The sequence below is a fragment of the Apis cerana genome, linkage group LG3 (genome assembly GCF_029169275.1).
Source record: "Apis cerana isolate GH-2021 linkage group LG3, AcerK_1.0, whole genome shotgun sequence".
Lineage (NCBI taxonomy): Eukaryota > Metazoa > Arthropoda > Insecta > Hymenoptera > Apidae > Apis > Apis cerana.
This window is the reverse complement of record NC_083854.1, coordinates 484,971-505,777: the sequence shown is the minus strand read 5'-3', so window position 1 is coordinate 505,777 and position 20,807 is coordinate 484,971. Positions and strand designations below refer to the sequence as shown.

The window sequence follows — 20,807 nt, the reverse complement described above, 5'->3', positions numbered from 1 at the left end:
AACAGATTAGAATTTTTACTATTAAATTCAATCAAATTCTAGGTAGCAGAAAGTGTGGCTGATACTTTAGCACGTGCTGATGGTAGGGAGATTCGACTTGAGGAAGAACCTACACTCGCATTGGCACTTTTACTTCCCGAAGATGGATATAGTTGCGAAGTTATTCGTGGTGTACCTCCAGGATTAGCAGAATTTTTAGCGCCATTACAACGAGATGGTCTTTGTCGTATGGCATCACAACCTACTAGTAGTGGATACTGGACTATATATATGATAGATCATCATAATAATGTAAAAAAATTTTTTTTTTCATAGTTAAAAATATTTTAAATGATATTAACTTTTAAATGATTAAAATTTTAATAGTTTCGCAGTCCAAGTGCAATGAGTAATAGATCTGGAGGGTATTCTTGTCATGCAGGTTCAAATATTGTTCAGCCTGAGATACATATAATAAAATTACATAAATCTACTAATGGAATGGGTTTAAGTATCGTTGCGGCAAAGGTATGTGCGCATATATATGTATATATTATATTTGTATACATATGTTTAAATATATATTTCGATATTACAAAATTTATTAGTATATATTTACAATAAATTTTGATTTTTGTAATAGAATATAGATTTTCTAATAGAATTCTATAAATTCTATAAATTTTATCTAATTCTATAAATTTTAAATATTTTCGATATATAATATTTCGAATTTTTCAGGGTGCTGGTCAAGATAGACTTGGAATATATATAAAGAGCGTAGTTGCTGGTGGTGCTGCTGATGCTGTGAGTAAATATTATTTACTTTCTGATATATCTATTATTTATTAAAATATCTTTTTTTATAGGATATAGAATATGAATAGTTTAGATATTACCATCTTTATTTTTATCATTATTCATTGTGAAAAAAATTTTACAAGAAAAAAATAAATGATTGATGGAATTAAATGGTTTCAGAAAAAATACATTTTGATGTCATTAGTTTTTTAAAATAATTTTCACATATCTTTTATACATTTATATAAATATTATAAAAAAATATAAAAAAATTAATAATATAATATCTTTCTGAAACTATTCAATTCTATCTAAAAAATTTTTATATCAATAATAACAAAAATTAAAGTAAGATATTTCGTGAATCATCTTGTAGATATATTTTATTTCTTCATTTTTATTATTAATTTTCATATATTTTATATGATAAAAATATATGCCTACTTTAATTAATATTGAATTTTTTGTATTTTTTTTTTTTTTTGCAATATCAAAATACATATGTATGAACTGCAGGATGGTAGATTGACTGCTGGTGATCAACTATTAAAAGTGGATGGACAAAGTTTAGTAGGAATTACTCAGGAAAAGTAAGTGATACAAAAAAAATTAAAAATTATGTAATAATCGCAAAACTGTTGCAGAAATATTCTTCATGTTAGTTTTTTTCATATAAGTTTATTAATATTGATTTTGTTTTTTTATAGGGCTGCTGAATATTTAGTACGCACTGGTCCAATAGTCACACTTGAAGTTGCTAAGCAAGGTGCCATATACCATGGTTTAGCTACTTTATTGTCACAACCATCACCAGTAATGAACAGAGGTATGTATCTTTTGTTTATTATAAAATATTTAAACTTTTTTTACAAATTGATTCAATTATATTGTTTCACCGTTTGATAATTCGTTTCGATTTAATGACAAAACGAGAGATCTGTGGTGAAATAAGTGTATATTGTGAGAGTGAGACAACGAATTTAAGAAAACGGCGTAATTAAGAGGAAAAAACTGAAATAATCAATCTGAATTTAAAGAATCAACTCTAATTCACTTTCGCGATGCTTTCAATTTGCTAACTGCAGAATGTTCGCTTGATAACGCTTTTATATATTGTTCTCGCTCGCATTGTTCATCATTGCACGCCATTTTATTTTTCGTATTCTGGCTCTCGCGAAACAACGAGATATGAATGCTTAATTAACGCTTTACTAACTAATTATTCCTGATCAGCATACAAGATTCGACCCAAGTCCGAAAACTTGGAAGCTTCAACGGCGCAAGAAATGAACGAGCAATCATCTACATCACATTCAATGGGTAATTTGTTGAATGTTCCAAGGCACGCGATTGATTTGGAACGTTCAATCGATTCGGTACCAGGTGCGATTCTTTTTTCGATTTGTTTTAAAGGCGTGAAATTTTAATATTTTAAATTTCTCTAATTTCGTTTCGAATTAGTATTGTAATCTTTGCAAAATATTCAGAAATTTACAAATTTTAGAAAATTAAGAAACTGTCATTCATTATTAAAAAATATATAGTTTTATAAATATAATATTAACAAACCGATAAAATATTTGGGGAAAAAGCGAGAAAAAGTTATAATTTATAATTTTAGAATAAGTGGTGTATGGTGGCTGATAATAATGGTGATGGCAGTAACACAAATTTACTTTTGTCTTTCGATTATGATTTCAGATATTTATAATTTTGATATTTTTATATCAAAATTATTATATTATTTTACACATAATTTTGATATTTTGAGAGATAATGCATGCACTTTAACCAAACAAAAAAATTAATACGAAAAAAGAAATTTGCTACTTGTTTTGGAAGTTTGTCAATTCATTTCATTCATTTAATCGATAAATATAAATATTTAAACATCGATTATTTTAGACTCAAACTCGGATTCTTCGGCTACAGTAAACATCAAATGTAATAGTTTTTCTCTCGATTCAATACCCTATATCGATCAAGTCGATGAAATATCATCAGTTCCATTCTCAAGCAATCAATTCGATAAATACCAATTGGAAAATAACGTAAGTATTTATAATGGCATGATTAACATCATAGTTGATATTTCATAAGATTATCTCGTAATATTAAACTCATTACGAGGTATGCAGCGCGTTGTGATCAAACGCTATGATATACAATTAATCAGCAAAGAAGGACAAATTATAAATAAATATGAACGAGGAGAAGCATCTTCATATAAACAAGAAAAATATACAAAGACAAACAAACAGGCAAACAAATATAATATGGTGAAACAACAGGAAAGAAATGATGAAATAAGAGAAAAAAAAATAAAAGATATTTTGTTATCGCCGTATGTTATGTTAAATAATAATGATGATTTTACAATTATACAAATATTTACAATTCCAAAAGTAAAGACTGACATGTTTAATATCATTCCAATATTGAATCTTGATTTGTCTGGTCTAGATAATAATACAATTTGTGATGTCTCAAGTTTCAACAAGTGTTGGAAATCATCAGAAGAGGTATGCCTTAGTTGCAGTCACGTAACAATCTTGGCTAAATATTTTTCGAAATTTGGTGATATTAAATCAATCAATCATCGACCTAATTCGATGAAGTTAAATAATATAAAGAAATTTTCTTTGGAACCTAATTTTGCTTCGATTAAGAAATTTCAAACTCAATCAAATTATTTTTCTATCATTGATGATAATAAATTTCAATCCGAATTAGATTTAAAAAATAATAAAATCGGTTTACGAGATGAATCAGATAAAATATTCGAAAATTCAACAATAAATTTGTTAAATAAGAATGATAGTAATAATTATTACAATAATTCATATATGTATAACGAAATATCTATAAATGATAAACGGAAGTTATCATTATCAGAACAAAAACATATGATAGATCAATTGAAAGAAATATATAATCTTGATTATGTAAAATCATTATCTCTTCTTCAATGTTCTTTTTTACATTTTTCATATATATCAAATAAGAATATGAATATTATATCTTCAAACAATATAATTCTTGATAAAAACGTGAATAAGGATATGAATAAAATGTTATAAATAAATATAAATAAATGTTTCATGTGATATAAATGAAAAGTTAATATTAGAAAATATTCAAAAGTGTGATTCACCATATATAATAAATATTGCAAAAAATTATATTCAAAAAAAGAACACAAAACAAAAATTATCCAATGCTAAATTTATGAAACAATTATCAAGTTCTTATCCAAATATTGAGAGAATAAAAGAATTATGGCATAACGAAAATAATCAATTAAAAGAGAGAAATAGAAAAAAATACCTGTGGTTTAATTTAAAAAAATATGATTCGATTCATGGATTAAAACAAATCAATGATGATATATTATCACTTCCTACTAAACAATACTTTCAATCTTGGAATGAGAATTTTTTGCAAAATGATAATAATATAACAAATTATGAAGAAAAACTTTGTAAGCAAAATTTTATTGTTCAAGACAAATGTCATCAAAATTCAATGTCATTTATTAAAGAAAATAATCATTCTAATATTTTACCAATTCAAATTAAAAAAAATCGAAAAAACAACATGATCAATGATCAACAAATTCCAATTTTGATTGAAAAAAAAATTCATACTAATAATACGATCAACTTAATGCTCAACCAGGATTGGAAAATTTATCCAAGATCAAATCAAACTCATCTAAATCTTGATTTCCTTTTACGTAAGCAATCGACATTACATTTTTTGAATGCGTGCCTGTTGATGTTAAAAATATTGAATGTTATGCAAATTAGAAATTATATATACATATATATATAATACATATAATATATGTATATATATACATATATATATAATACATATATACATATATATTATATATGTATATATATATATATATTTATTAATGATCGATTAACATCATGCATGAAAGTAATCTTTTCAAACAATTTTTTTATTAACTTAAGTTATCGATCAATTGAGCAATTAATTTCAATGACGAAATATATTTTTAACCATATCATTTTGAGGAACTTTTTCTTATATATAACCAACAATCGGTTTTAAGTTTAAAATCGTAAGGCAAGTGCTAGAAATTAACTATAAATTCATTTTTTATTTTTCATAGTTTATTTAAATAATATTCAAGAATATATATCAGATATATATATATATAGATACATAATACAAAACATGCATTGCATTATATGAATTATATATTGAATAACAAATATATAAATATTCAATATAATAATATACAAAATGTTCAGGTCTCATAGTTAAATGGTAAGCATTAGAAGAAAATTAAAGAAAAAAATTTTATTATAATTTTTATAATTCCATCTAGTAAATTAAAAATTAAATTAAAAATCATCTTTATTTCTCAAAAAATATTATAAAATTTATAATATATAATATATTTATAATAATATAGGTCATTATATTGATTATAAAAAAATAGCAAAAACAAATTTTCCTCTTTCTTTTTTTAATATTTACGATTAGAAAAAAAACTTAGCTAATGAATAATGTCTTGTATAATATTGAAAGATTTTTGTTAACATTTTGGAAAATAAAGTCAATTATTAGTTATATTAAATATTATGTATTAAAAAATATATTAAAAAATATATATATATTAAATATTAAATATTAAAAAAATAAATTTATATATTAGAATATATAAGAAATTTTTATATATATAAGAAAAAGTTACTCAAAATAATTTTCTTAATAATATATTTTAAATCATTGAAATCAAAGAACCAATTCATCGATAAATTTTATTTTTTTTCTTTATAACTTTAATTTTTATTATAATTTTTAAATATATTTTACATTTTTTTAATTCACAATTTATTTATGCTTTAATATAAGAATGTAATTCTATGAATCAATTTGATAATTACTTTATTATTTTTTTTATCTATTCCAAGTTTGCTTTTATTTATATTCTATCTTTACCTTTTTGCTTTTGCTATATATATATATATAGTATAAACACACATGATGCATGTTTAAGCAACAATATTTAATATAAAATATTATTTTTTTATTATTATACTCATTTACTCATATATACATTTACACATTTATTATTTACTCATTTACACATTTTTATTATTAGCAAATGTACGTTAATATATATGTATTCTCGTAGAAATATATATATATATATGTTAATAGTAAAACTATTGGATATCCATTTTATAAATAAAACATTTACTATGTTTAGCAATAGGATTTAATATATTTCATATATTAAATCCCGATCTCATATATATTAGAATAGATATTAGAATATTAGAATAAAGATTCAAAATAATTCCAATTGATTTTAATTGTTAATCACAAAATAAATTATAGTTACAATGAATGCGTTTCATATGAATTATGTTTTCATAAATATGATCAATATTGATCATCAAGAAAATAAAAGATGATTTTATTTTTTTATATAGAGATAGAATAATCATTATAATAATATGAATATTTTCATAATAATAATAATAAATAGTTATAAAAAATATATCCTAATTATTCAAAAATTTTATAATATTTTTATATTTTTTCGGCTATTAAACGTATAAAAAGTAAAAATTTTAAAAACATGATTATTGTTAATATTCTAAAACATTTCAATATAAAAATAGTTTTAATTATATTATTAACTAAATCTTTATATTAAAAATATGTACAGGTATAAAAATTAAATATAATTAAAAATTAAATATAACTGTCATATCTCTAAATTTTAATTTTATATTTCTAGATCAGTGAAGATATATAAAAAAAATTTTGCCGCAAAAATGACAGATTTGACATAAATTTTAAAAATCAAAATTTTTTTTATTGCATTATATCGTTACGAAGAATAAAAGATTTAAAGAAAACATAAATCGCAAATAAATGTTCTTTTTAAAAATGAATCTAAAGTTTTATAAATTATTTTATTCAATATTTTTATATATTTACTGAAATATTGCAATGTAGATGATATGCAATCGATAAGCCAACTAGATATTACATATTAACTTATGAAATATATCGAAATTTAATGAAGAAAATTATGTCCAGAAGAAGTATCAATATCGATGTGACTTCCATTATATGCTAAAATCAATAATTTATTGATCAGAAATTAATATTATGTCATCTTAATGTTCATTAGAGATCAGATTAATTTTATAATGAAAGAGTAGTATTGTTCTTGTCACTAATAGCTCAATGATAGGAATAAATAAAAAAAAAAATTGTACACATAATATTCAATTAAATGATTTCACAACTTGATTTCTACCGATGAATTACATAAGATGGAATGGAAATTATGCTTTTGGAATGGAAACATGTATTATTCTTAAAATAAAGAAAATGATAGAATTTGGAATAGAATTTTATTTTTAATATTTGAGTAAGAATCATTAAGGTTTATAATATCGAACTGATTTACTTAATTGAATTCGATAACTTATACGATGATATAGACAAAACTATGATATTTTAGTTAATTTGTTTAACAATTTTTGAAAAATATATTAAATTATGATGAATCAAAATATCTGCTAAAACAAAATATCTCAAATTCTATTATTCTTTTTCTGGGAGTAATACATAAAACACATTTTTTCAAAAAGCATGATTTGCATTCCATTTTATACAATTTGAAACAATAGCAAAAATTTTGTCAAGTTGTGAGATCGTTTAATTGAAGTTTACATGTATGATTTTTATTTTAATTTATCCCTACTCATTGAGTTATTATCAATAAGAATAAGAATAATATTTCATTGTAATCTCTGATGAGTATTAGGCTGACATAATATTAATTTCTGATCAATAAATTATTGATTTAATTAATGGAAGTTGTATCGATAATCGATATTAATATTTCTTCTGGATATAATTGTTTCCCCCACTGAATTTTCATATATTTTGTAAGCTAATATTAATAATATTTAATTGCATATTATTTATATTGCAATATTTTAATAAAAATATAGAAATATTAAATAAAATAATTTATAAAATTTTAGATTCCTTTTTCAAAAGTGATTCATTTGCGATTTATGATTTCTTGAGATTTTTGTTCTTTGCTACTAAACGAATACTATATGATACAATAAAAAAAACTTTAATCTTGAAAATTTATGTCAATATCATTTTTGCGACAAAAATTTTTTATATGATCCGATTATTTTTTTTATATTTTGTATATTTTAAATAATATAATAATAATAATATATATTTTTTATATTTATATTTAAATATATTTTATTATATTTTTAATAATATATTATAATAACTAAAGTTTTTATAAATTAAAAAAAAATATATATTAATATTTGATTACGTTATGTAGCAATGGCAAATTCTAAAAAAAAAATACAAAGAAATATAAATCTAAGAGCCGGTTCACCATTCATAAATTAAAAATAAATAATGAGCAAATGAGAATCATTTTGACAAATTTGTGTTCTTTCCGAAAAAAGAAACACATATAAAAATCTATGCAAATAATTGTGCAGACATATTCATCAATGTATAAAAATACAGTCATTGTAAAAATTGATATTATTTATTCAAACACGAAATGTTTTGATTCAATTTATATAATATATATAATGTAGAGTCTTGATTTGAAATTATTTATACAATATATTTATACAATAAAATTTATCTCGAAATATATTTTTTGATTAGTTCGATTGTTTGGAATTATATCTTTGTTTATGATTTAAAATTTTATATTGAAGTCTGCATGTTATTTATTATTAATAGTATATAAAATTTTGAAATAAATAAAATAATCAGTATTTTTCAAAAAAAGAATTATAATTAATATAACACTTGCTTTATACATGTTTCAAAAATGTTGGAATATCCGTAAAGTGGAAATTTCTAAGATAATTTCAAGTAACATCTTCTTTTGCAGAAATTTTTGTTGAAGGTATGTTGAATATTATTTATATTTATTCAATTATTTTTTCATTTTTCGTGATATTTCATAATTTTATAATTTTTTATAGATAAAAATATTTGTTTTATTCAACATATTTTTTTCGAAATATATTAACTTGGATTTGGTTGCGATCGCCAATGTAGCTACTTATCGCGATTCAACTATGTTATGCGCAGGAATCCATGATTATTTTTTGTTAATAACTTATTAACAAACCTGTAATAAAAATTTATGCAAAGGAAAATATTGAAATTATTTCAAGAATCTTTAATTTGAGGTGTTCTAATATTTTTAAGACATAATATTTATATGTAAAAGTGAAAGAAATATCATATAATATCACAAAATAAAAAATTAATTCATTAAAAAAACAAAATTTTCTTATATATCATTATTAAAAAAATTAATATCAAAATAAACCAAAAAATTAATTACCATATATGTATAAACATAAAAAGAATAATTTGATTTTATTTTAAATTTGATTTGGTCATTTAAAAAATATATACTGTATCTGTTGAAGAAATTTGATTGCTATATGATTGATATTTCATAATTTTATATCTGAAGTTTACTATTAAAATACTGTTTCATTATAGTTTATTATAGTATATAAAATAATTCCAGAAATTTGCAGAGCAGTAAGTAGATTTTAAAGTAAATAAATATATTTTAACTTTTTATTTTAATATTTATTATATATTTACTTAATTTATATTAATTTATAAGTATTTATATTATATTAATATATAACAATAACTATTTGATATATTTTTAATATTATTTTTCACATTGTTATATTAAAATTACCTCTAAATGTATATTATTCTAGACATAAAAATTCAATATATAAATATAATGTAATGTAATGTATATTTTTTTGTAATTGTAATAATACAATTACATTGTAATAATTCAATGTAATTAAAAATTAATTACAATCTCTGAGGCAGATCGTAAAGAGATTCACTACAATCAAGAGATCAAAAGTTTATTTTGTATATATATCTAGAAATTTTATATTTAGAATGATCGAAGAAAGTTAGGATATTTTTCTAAAATGTAGATATTTTTAATTGAATTTTTAAAAAAAAACAAGGACTTTAAATCTAAAATTTAAGTTTCGTGTTTTTATTAGTTTCTAAGATATTAATTTCTGAGATTTAAAAATTTTTGATACAGTACATTGAATTCTTCCTAAAACGAAATAAAACTTTATAATAAGCAATAACAATCATAGTCATCGAATCAAATAATCAATAACTGTGTGGTTATCGAATTAAATAGTTGATAATATAATAACAATAATCCTAGCATTTATGATATATGTAAAATATCAATGATGATTGCACTAACATAAGTTTGTCGTTTGTCAATAGCAGGAAAAATAGATAACTAATATTTTTCTATTTATATATGACAATAAGTATGTTCATAATTTTGAATATTTATTGCAATAAGTAAGTATGTTATGTGATATATTTACTGAAATCCAACATTTTTCAATCATTTTTCAACTGAAATTAAAACGGATGACAAAAATAATAATAATAAAAATAATCATTTTATTATATATTATATATATTATTATAAATCGATATTGCAAACATATATCCTATCCATTTCTGTAACTTTATCGATAGATTGATATCAAAGTATAATATAGTTTAAAACAAAATTGCAGATAGAAAATATTCTTTGGACGAAATTACAATAGTACATATAAAGTCTATATCGCTATTGTATTATGTCATCAATTATCCATTTTACATTCAATGCGATAGCGATCTGATATGAATCTAGTTGTATTAATTGTGCTAATATGAAGATAGTTGTATTAATAACGTATGTAGATAAAATTGTATGCAATGTATTGTATTAAGAGTTTTTTTTATTATTTATTTCAGAAATTAATAAATAAATATTCGAAAATAAAATTTTAGATTTAAGATTTAATTAGAATCTTTTTTTTTCTTTTCTTTAATCTTTTAAATTTCATTTTAATTGGAATTATAACCATTGTGCATTTTGGAAGAATTTTATTACATCATATAGAGTTAAATTCTTATTGCAATTTTTTATTGCAATAAGAATTTTAATAATATTGAAAATATATCAAATAATTATTAATATATATTAATAATAATAAAAATATTAAAAATAATAAAATATATTAAGTAATATTATAGTAATATTATATTAAATAATTGTACATTAATATAATATATAAGTTTAAATAAAATAAGTATATATATATATATATTTAAATAAAAAATATTTTAATTAAAATATATTTATTTATATTTAATTATTTATCTTTTATTTGTCTCATATATTGTCTCATATATATTTGTAAATTTTTGAACTTTTTTTACATAATAATTATAACGAAATAAAAATTTTAAATGATAATAACTTTTTTTTATCAAATATCAGTTGAACTCACATCATTTCAAATTGTGTGGCAAAGAAATTTGAAAAAATATCAATTGATTTCAAATCCAGACAAGCCTTAATAGTAAAAATTATTCATGAAATTTCAAGAAATTTGATATCCAAAAAGTGATGAGATAAATTTTTAGAAAAGAATCCAAAAATCCGATTGTTTTTGATCATTTATTAATAATATTGTCAATAATAGTACATCGAAAAAAATAATTTATATAAAAATAAATTAAATGCATTTTACAATTACATTTTTTCAATAAATATAATTATATGATATATTTATATAATTCGAAATAAGTATTATATTTATTTATTTCAAAATAAGTAATGATAATTTTCAAATTTTATAAATATTTATTTATATTATAATATATTTATATTATATTATAAATATTTATTTATATTATAATATATTTATATTATATTATATTATATTATAATAGTTATTTATGTATACAATAATTATTTATTTATATTTACAAAATCGATTCATTTTTTTATTAAATATAAAAAATAGAAATTTTTAAATAAAGTTAAATCATGTAAAAAATGAAAATAGATAAATAGGCGTTTTGAAATAAAGACATAAAATTCCGGATTGCTGGTAATAAAATCTGAGATAAATCAAATCCTAAATTCTTCTTATATTTTTTTCTCTTAAATATTTTTATTATTATTCAATATTAATATTTATATTATATTAAATATTAAATATTAATTAATATAATTAATACGTTAATTAATATAATATTATATTAAATTATTAAATATAACTTTTATATATCATTTAATTTTCTTCATTGTTGCTAATCCTTGTCGAAAATAATTGAAAAAAGATTGAATCCTTAATTGAGACTTCATTTATATCATCATTGTGATATCATATCATATATTATGTGATATTGGGGAACTCAATAATTCTCATTTATTTGTATATCCAATTAGATTTATTTGGATATTCAAATATCTCACAACTAAAATAATGAATGTAATTTAGCCATTTTTGATATTTCTATAATATTTCTCTATTTATTTTTATTTCTAAATTTTTAAAATATGGCCACAATTTTATAAAAATTAGGCATAGGGGGATTGTAGTGTGATAGTAATAATTCTTTTATAGATGAAAAATTATTATAATTTTCAAAGATTTCAATTCTATTTCAATTTTTTGTAATTGACTTATATATTTTTTTGTTAATAAAATAAACAATATTGTTGTTATTATTTCTATTTTTGTACAGTAAATAATTTATAATATAATAATTTGTATGGTTTTTGACTACAACAAAATAATACTTGTCCATTTGCTGAAAATAAAAATTTTAATAAATTAGAACATTATAATTTAAAAAAAATAAATTAATCTTCAGTTATTTATAAGTTTTCAATTTTTTATTAATTTTTATTAATAAAATACGTCTTCATTAATTTAACTAAATTTTGCAGTTGTTTCGGATAACGCAATTCCAGGTTGTCAATATTGCAATTTTCAATTCGATTATTATTAAATTATCGATAATTGTCCTATATGTACACATTAATTCCAAAAATTCTTGAGTTAACATCAAGAGATTTCATTGGATCTTTCATTTATAGATGAAAGTGCTTATTTTTAATGGTGGTTTTAAAAATCATTGCCTAATGCTTACAAAAAAGTGAACTGTCGAATTATTGATATGTGTATAATTTTTAACATAGCTGATAAGTACATAAATTTTAATCTAGCTGATAAGAAATGTCATAAGTATAATGGAAAATATTCCGCAAGTATTTTTTGAGTCTATATGAATATCGATAAATGTCAAAATTGTTTTTTCGAATGCCGAAAATCAATTAAAAATTATCATTGAATCAAAATTTCATACTAGTAATATATAAAATTAACCAGATTAAATTTTTCATTCAAAAAGATGATATAATTAAGAAAAATTAAAAGAAATAATGTCCTCTATTGAGCAGATTTTTCCATTTTATTTATTTTTATTTATTTTTATTGCTAAATATTTGATGTTTTTTTTAAATAGAGTAGTGTTTCTTAATTACTATTGGAGTTTATTTTTCTTTTTTTTTTTTTTTTTTATATTAAAAATGATTTTTTCGAATAAATGTTTTTTAAATACTCCAAAATATTAATATTAGTTACATTATTTTAAATAATTTTAATAATACTAAATAAAATAAAATATTAAATATTAAATATATATTTTTTAATATTAAATAAAATTATTAAATAAAATAAAAGCTATTTTACTTTATTCATATCTTATTTCGTTTAACGCAAACTTTATTTACTTATAATTTAACAAATAAGCCTCAATTAACATATTTTTATATTAATATTTATATTTGTTTTATCCTTTAGATTTTCGTTAGGATATTTCATGAATACATTAATTTTGTGTATGTCCATAGAAACTAATCATTTTTCGTCAATCTTATGATTACATATACATATTACATATACGTATAAATATTATATAATAAATAATTCACAAATTTTTAAAAAATTGAATTTTTTTTAAGTCAATTACAATTGAAAAATTATTAATCTTTATAAAATATTTTTTGTAAAATTTCGTTAAATTTTTTTTATGAAAATTTTAATAACTTGAAATTTTTAAATTTATAAAACTTTGAGATTCACTTTCTTTAAAATTTGAATGAGCATTTAAATTATATAAAATGATATATTATGTATAAAATAAAATAATACATAAATACTCTTTAGTATTTAGAATAAATGCTAAAATAATAATCAAATTTAATCAAATCGGCTAATTAATTCCAAAGTTGCAATTAAGTTCAAGTGGATCTATTTTTTCTTATATATCTTAATATTTGATAAACTATTTTTGTAATAAAATATTTTGTATAGAATTAAAACAGTTTTGATATTATAATATATACAATTTGAGAGGATATTATCTGTTAATTCAGATATTTATGCTTGTTTTAAATATTTTTTTCTATTGTGTTTTCTATTGTATGTGTGTGTGTATATATATTATATGATATAATTGAGTGATGATTTTATATGCAAAAATAAATGAAAGAAAAAGAAAAATATTTTTTTGTTTAAGATTTTGTTTTTTTTTATTCGTAGAATTATTTTCTATAAATAATACATATTGCATTCTAATTAAGAAATCACTTATATGTGAAAACTTTTTAAATATAATTTATTTAAAGTATTAAACAAAAAAATTTTTTTTTTGCAGAATATAAAATCATCATAGAATATATTATTATCCGCTTATATTATGATTTTAATATACATATTCTGTATATTATATATATATATATTTATATATAAGATATTTTTAATACAAAAATATATTTTTATATGTAACTATTTTTATATGTAACAGGACCTCGTCGCATGAGCGAACGAGATTTACCATCTAGGCTTGGGCGCGATACAACTGTACCCCAACAACAAATGCATACTAGCAAATCAGTGCCAGCATTACACAGTAAGTAGTTACTTATTATATTATAGAAGAAAGAATAGAAATACATGTATTATTATATATATATATATATATATATATATATATATATATGTATATACTTTTTTTATATTTTTATATTTTTCATCTTATTTTAATTTTATTTTTTCCATTTTGCATACTAGATATATCATATTTGTCATATTCTTTTGATGTTGAATTTGTTATTATTGAAATTTGATCCTATAGGAATATATGCAGTAAAGATACATGTAATTAACATATCTTTTAAAACAAAATAATTTTTTAAAATTGGATTAAATCATTTGAATTCATTTTGAGAAATTAGAGAAAACTAAACTTTACTAAAGTTTTTTATTTGAGCATTTAATACAATTTTAAAAAATATGTATTTTGTAAGACTATATCAATTATATGACTGAAATATATTAATACTTTTAAAGAATAATTTTAAATTAATGTTATGTCTTTATATAAAATAGATGTAGGAACAGATGGAAAACAGCAGCACGAAGTATTTAATCCTGGTTATAGTAGAGCATCTTCAAGTAATAGTGTCACACCACCAGTTACACAGCCACCTCCACCAATGGCCACAATCAGTGGTTCGACTTCATTACGTTCTCGGTAAATCTTTTCTTTTAAAATTTACATCATTATAATTTTTATATTCTTTAATTTATTCGTTTATCTTTTTATTTTTAAATAATTTAATTTTATATTGACTTTTTTATATTTCTCTTTCTTTTTATATTATATTATTATATTTTCTATAGTTCAAGTCATAATTTGCATGATTCGACAAGAATCGGAACTTTACCATCGAATGGTCTCGTAACTAGACAACAATCATCACCAAATTTGAATCCAGATCATACATCGAATCACAATGATACAAATGTGAATGGTGGAACAAATTCGAACATTCTTCAAGGTAACGAAGCTGAAAGATTTTATCAAAATTTGAGTATCTATCGTAATCAAGATGCAACAACTAAACAGCATAATCCATCTCAACATTTAGATGATAGGTAAGAAACTTGTGGTTTCTTTAATAACTTTTCTTATTTATTTTTGTCTCTTTTTTTTCTTTTTCTTTCTATTTATTCTTCTTTTTTTCTATTTTTTTCTTTATTTTATAAATTATTTATAAAGATTTTACTAATTTTGATGACTCTCAAGATATGTAAGATGAACTTTACGATCATTATTGATTTGAATGAACTTAAAATAGATTTTAAAAATATTATTTTGAGTTTTTCTTATACATATAAATGAAAATCTAGATATTATAATATAGATTCCAACAATTTATCATAAAAAACTTTTTGATAGTATATATCCAATTTTTTTATATATTTTTTATAGATTTGTATTTGTATCAGTGCATAGGAATATGCAACATTTCGATGAATACCAAAATTTACTATAAATGAATACTAAATGTTAATAATATTAATGATTCATTTATTATATTGTGTTTATATAAATAATAGAAAAGTAATAATCGCATATTGCTGCATGCATTTTTATAAATATATATGAATAGAAAAAATTCGATGTATAATACTAAAAAATTTTTGTAAATAAATTAAAAATTAAAGTTGATTACCAATTATATGTATATAAAAAATATTATATATATATATTTATGTATACATGTATACATGTATATATTTATATATATATTTAAAAAATTTAATATTTTTTCAAAATATTTTTTTCAATTATTTTTCAAAATTATTTATCGATATGAGAAAGAAAATAATCAATAGATTCATTAAATCTTCTGTAAGTAAGTAATTCGAAGAACATATTATCTTTATAACATATTATTTATATCAAAATTAAGTTTGTTGAGACAAAATCCATGACATTTATCTATGATATTAAACATATTTTATCTTAAAATAAATTATACAAAAAAAAATTATTCAATATGTTGTCTTTGATATTTATTCAAGATTATTAAAATTGATGAAATTATTCTTATTATGAAATAGTTTAAATTTTGTTTTTTTTTCATATATATTATTTTTTTTTGTTTTATTATTCGTTTCATATATTTTTATTTACATTTTTTTATTCTAATTTTATTTAATTATTGATGTTAAAAATTAATTTGTGACGATCACATATTATTTGTGATTATTGTGATTTCTTCTTTTCTTTTTTTCTTTCTTCGAATTATAGAACTCCTCTTCAATTACAAAAGAATTTGAGAGGTTCGCAAAATTCTTTAAATCGTCCAGGAATATTTGAAATGAATCAAACTAAAGACCGTCCAATATCTTCGTATGTACCTCAACCTCAACAACAATCTTATATTGAAAATACTGGTCAATCGCAACAACAAGTTTGTACAGCACCTCCAAGATCTCAATCGTCTCGAGATATAATACGTCAAGAAGCGAAACTTCAAGAAATGCAAGAAGAAGTCAGAAGACGCGAGTTACGAGGTGGCATTTCAGTTCCATTGAATCAATACCGATCACCTACTTACAATTTAAAAACAAATACATCTGTTCAATCATCGATTAGTTCTGTTGTTCGACCAACAAAATCTATTGGTTCGCAACCAAATTTGGGATCAAGTCCACCGATAACAATATCCACATCATCAGTTTCAACATCCAGACAAACCGGTCTTTCGAGTTATAGTTATTTAGATGCACAATATGGTTCATACATGGTTCAATATGGAAAATCTTCACATACTCATCAACATCAATCTCAACCTCAATCTCAACATCAACATCCGCATCAACATCACCTACAACTCCAGCATCAATATCAACACCAGCATCAACATCAGCATCAACATCAACATCACAATATACAACAACAAAATTTTGGACATATCCAATATGGACATATTGGTATGTTATCATCCAGAGGAAAAAATGACTTAACTCGTATGCAATCAAATGGAACATTACACGATTATGGAAGAGATCAAAATATTCGAGACATTGGAAAATTATATACAGATCAGAATCAACATGTTGCTGGATCGCAGTATTGTTTGAATAATAATCCAGAGATACAAAATGAACTCTATAATGATGAAAATGGAATAAATAGAATGCAAACTGCACCAGAAGAAACTTCGATTTCAAATGAAATTCCTATACGACCTGATTTACCAGAAGAAGGATTTACCGAAAGTTCTCCACCGCCACCTCCAAGTACTTCAACTCATCCTCTCTATAATAAACAATCGGATTCAAGGTAATGAAGTGATAATAATTGAAGAAAGTAAATTAAAAAATAAAAAATATTATTATTTTTTTAGATATACTGCAAGTATGCAAGATCCTCCGCGTGGAGGATATTATCCAACAAATACAACAGGTACTACATTACAGCCACGTCAATATCAATATAGTGCTTCAAATCCATGGCAACGAGAAGAAAAAGAGAGAGTGAGTGCAAAATAAAATTATTTTTCATATACAATAATATTTTTCATATTTTTTAACTGAATCATTATTATTTATTGTTCATTATTTGTTATAGTTATTCGTATTGTTTTCATTATTATTCTTTTTTTCATTTTCTTCTTTTTATTATTATCATCACCATTTAGGAACAGGCACGCAGAAGAGAAGCTGCAAGACAATGGCGAGATCAACAAATAGCGGAATTAAGTGCACTATCTCATAGAACATCGCAACAAGAGGAACAATTGCGAGCTCTTCAATTGGAAAGAGATTTTCAAAAAAGAGCCGAAGAAATAGCTAATCAACAAGATGATGATGAAGAAAGTAATGATTTAGATACTGAAAATATAAGAGTTCAACAATCTTTATTTCAAACAACAGTGATGCAAGATCGAAATAATTCATTAGAGCAACATCATTCCAATTTATCTAAGACTAATGTAACAAACCAATCCTCTAAAGGAAATCATTTTTCTCGATCTCTCGGTGGATCTCCATTGCATTCTATGAATGTTGTAACTACACACGGAAATAATACTCTTCAACAATGTTCACAAAATATTACAACTACTTGTTTGCAGCAACAACAGCAACAACAAGACAATTGCAGTTCGCTTTTATCTTCAGATTTTCAACAACAACATACTAATCAAATGCAAAATAATATGGGACAAATTTCAATGCCATCTTTGATTCATTTGACTTCTTCTCAAAAATCTCTTGGTTTGTCTCAATCCAATGAAGAAAAAGAAATGCACTGTAGACATGAGGAGATTAAACGAAAACAAATAGATTTCGATGATACTCAATTGAAAAAAGAGGAAGAAACTAATAAACAACAGCAAATGTATCAACAACAACATCATTCGCAACAATCGCAATCTCATTTTAAAACTCAACAATTATTGCATTCTAATATGTTGCGATTGGATAGCTTAATCATTAACGGATCAAATGCATCTCGTAAGTATTTTTTTTATATCAACTATATTTTCTATCTAAAAATCAATTTATCTAATAAATCCATTTAAAAAAAATAATGATATTTTGTCTTTTAATAGCTACACAAAATGGTATCAATGATGCGCCTCTGCCTCCAGAACGAGGTTCTAGTTTTGCGGTTATGTCGCAGCAAAATACGCTCAGATCAAATAATGCAAATATATCAAATATAATATTAGCATCTCAACCGCAAACAACATCCATTAAAAGAGTCTCATTTCACGATTCAAATACAAATGTAGAATCTATACGAAATATTTCGTCTGGAAATTTGAGCACGAATCAAACTATGACTATGGATGCCATTACAGAAGATCCAAATGTAAGATAGATAATAATTATATACATATATATATATATATATATATTGTTTTTGAAATAATATATAGATTCACATATTTTTAATTACATAAAAAAATATGTCACAAATATATTGTAAAAACTTGCTTAACTTTCAAATAGAATTTATAATTTTATAATATATGATTGAAATATAAAAAGGGAGTCATATAAAGTGTTAAAATTACTGCAGATATTACGATTTTTTTTATTATTTAATTATTATTTAATATTAAATTAAATATTTTAAAGAATCAATTATTTAGATGAATATAATATATAAGAAATTTTTTAGAGATTCTCATTGCTCTTAGAATTAAAGCTCTTTTTTCTTTTAAACAAAATGGCATATTAATCATTTAATATTTACATAACTATTATCAAACTTAATAATATTTATTTAAAACATTTCTTTTCTATTGTGTATAATTAAAAATTATTATAGCTAAAAAAAATATATGATTCAATCTAGAAAAAAAATGAAAGTATTAAAAAAAACATTTACTTTGAAAGTTATTTGATTAAATATTAAAAATATTACCTATTTATTTATATACATATATTAATATTATTATCAAGATCTGTCAATTTTGTTAAAAGAATATGGAATGAAAAAAGAATATAAAGATGAAAGTATACGTTATATGCAGGCTTGAATGATATTGATATATATTTCATATAATATTGCAATAATGTATTTTTATAAGATATTATTTGTACAAATAACCATAAATATGAAAGTATTTAATGAAAAAAATCTTGCAAATTTCATAATTATTATTTAAAATAAAAAAAAATATTTTTAATAAGTTATTTGATTTCATAATAGAATATACCATAAATATAGAAATATAGAAAGTTAATAAATTACTTCATTAAACAAAAAATGAAGAGAGAGATATTTAGATTCTAATAAGCATCTTTCATATTTTATTATTAATTAAAATAATGCTTTTGAATTGTTTAATTAAATAATATTAATATGTGATACTTTTAATGAAAATAGTTTATTAATATTTTATGTAACTTACAACATATAATTAATAATGCATGAAATCAATTTAAAAAATTTTTAATGCTAGTTTCATTGTGCAGCTCTTTATTAAAAAATTTAATGACATTTTTATATAATTTTAAATTTTTTATTTTGGGATATAGTTATTTTTTAATGAACCCTATATATATATATATTTTTTATTCTATGTATAATTAATACATTTTATATATAGTAATGTTATATACATTTTATATATAGTAATGTTGTCTGCATAGAAATTATAAAGATCCAGTATATGATTTTCTGTTCTATATAATTTTTATTGTTGTTGTTATATTATTATATTG

At 21.1% G+C, this 20,807-nt stretch overlaps 1 protein-coding gene across 1 annotated transcript in view; it reads left to right on the top strand.

The window, feature by feature from the left end:
- Positions 1 to 20,807, top strand: part of LOC108004067 (afadin) — a 48,495-nt gene that overhangs the window by 17,783 nt on the left and 9,905 nt on the right. Inside the window, exons 13-27 of the mRNA XM_062073251.1 lie at positions 43 to 291; positions 367 to 507; positions 721 to 786; positions 1,297 to 1,370; positions 1,488 to 1,606; positions 2,014 to 2,163; positions 2,686 to 2,831; positions 4,459 to 4,516; positions 14,578 to 14,682; positions 15,162 to 15,306; positions 15,456 to 15,710; positions 16,873 to 17,910; positions 17,975 to 18,104; positions 18,269 to 19,085; positions 19,184 to 19,446. Coding sequence (XP_061929235.1) covers positions 43 to 291; positions 367 to 507; positions 721 to 786; positions 1,297 to 1,370; positions 1,488 to 1,606; positions 2,014 to 2,163; positions 2,686 to 2,831; positions 4,459 to 4,516; positions 14,578 to 14,682; positions 15,162 to 15,306; positions 15,456 to 15,710; positions 16,873 to 17,910; positions 17,975 to 18,104; positions 18,269 to 19,085; positions 19,184 to 19,446 — 3,756 coding nt within the window. The remainder of the gene's footprint in view (positions 1 to 42; positions 292 to 366; positions 508 to 720; positions 787 to 1,296; positions 1,371 to 1,487; positions 1,607 to 2,013; positions 2,164 to 2,685; positions 2,832 to 4,458; positions 4,517 to 14,577; positions 14,683 to 15,161; positions 15,307 to 15,455; positions 15,711 to 16,872; positions 17,911 to 17,974; positions 18,105 to 18,268; positions 19,086 to 19,183; positions 19,447 to 20,807) is intronic.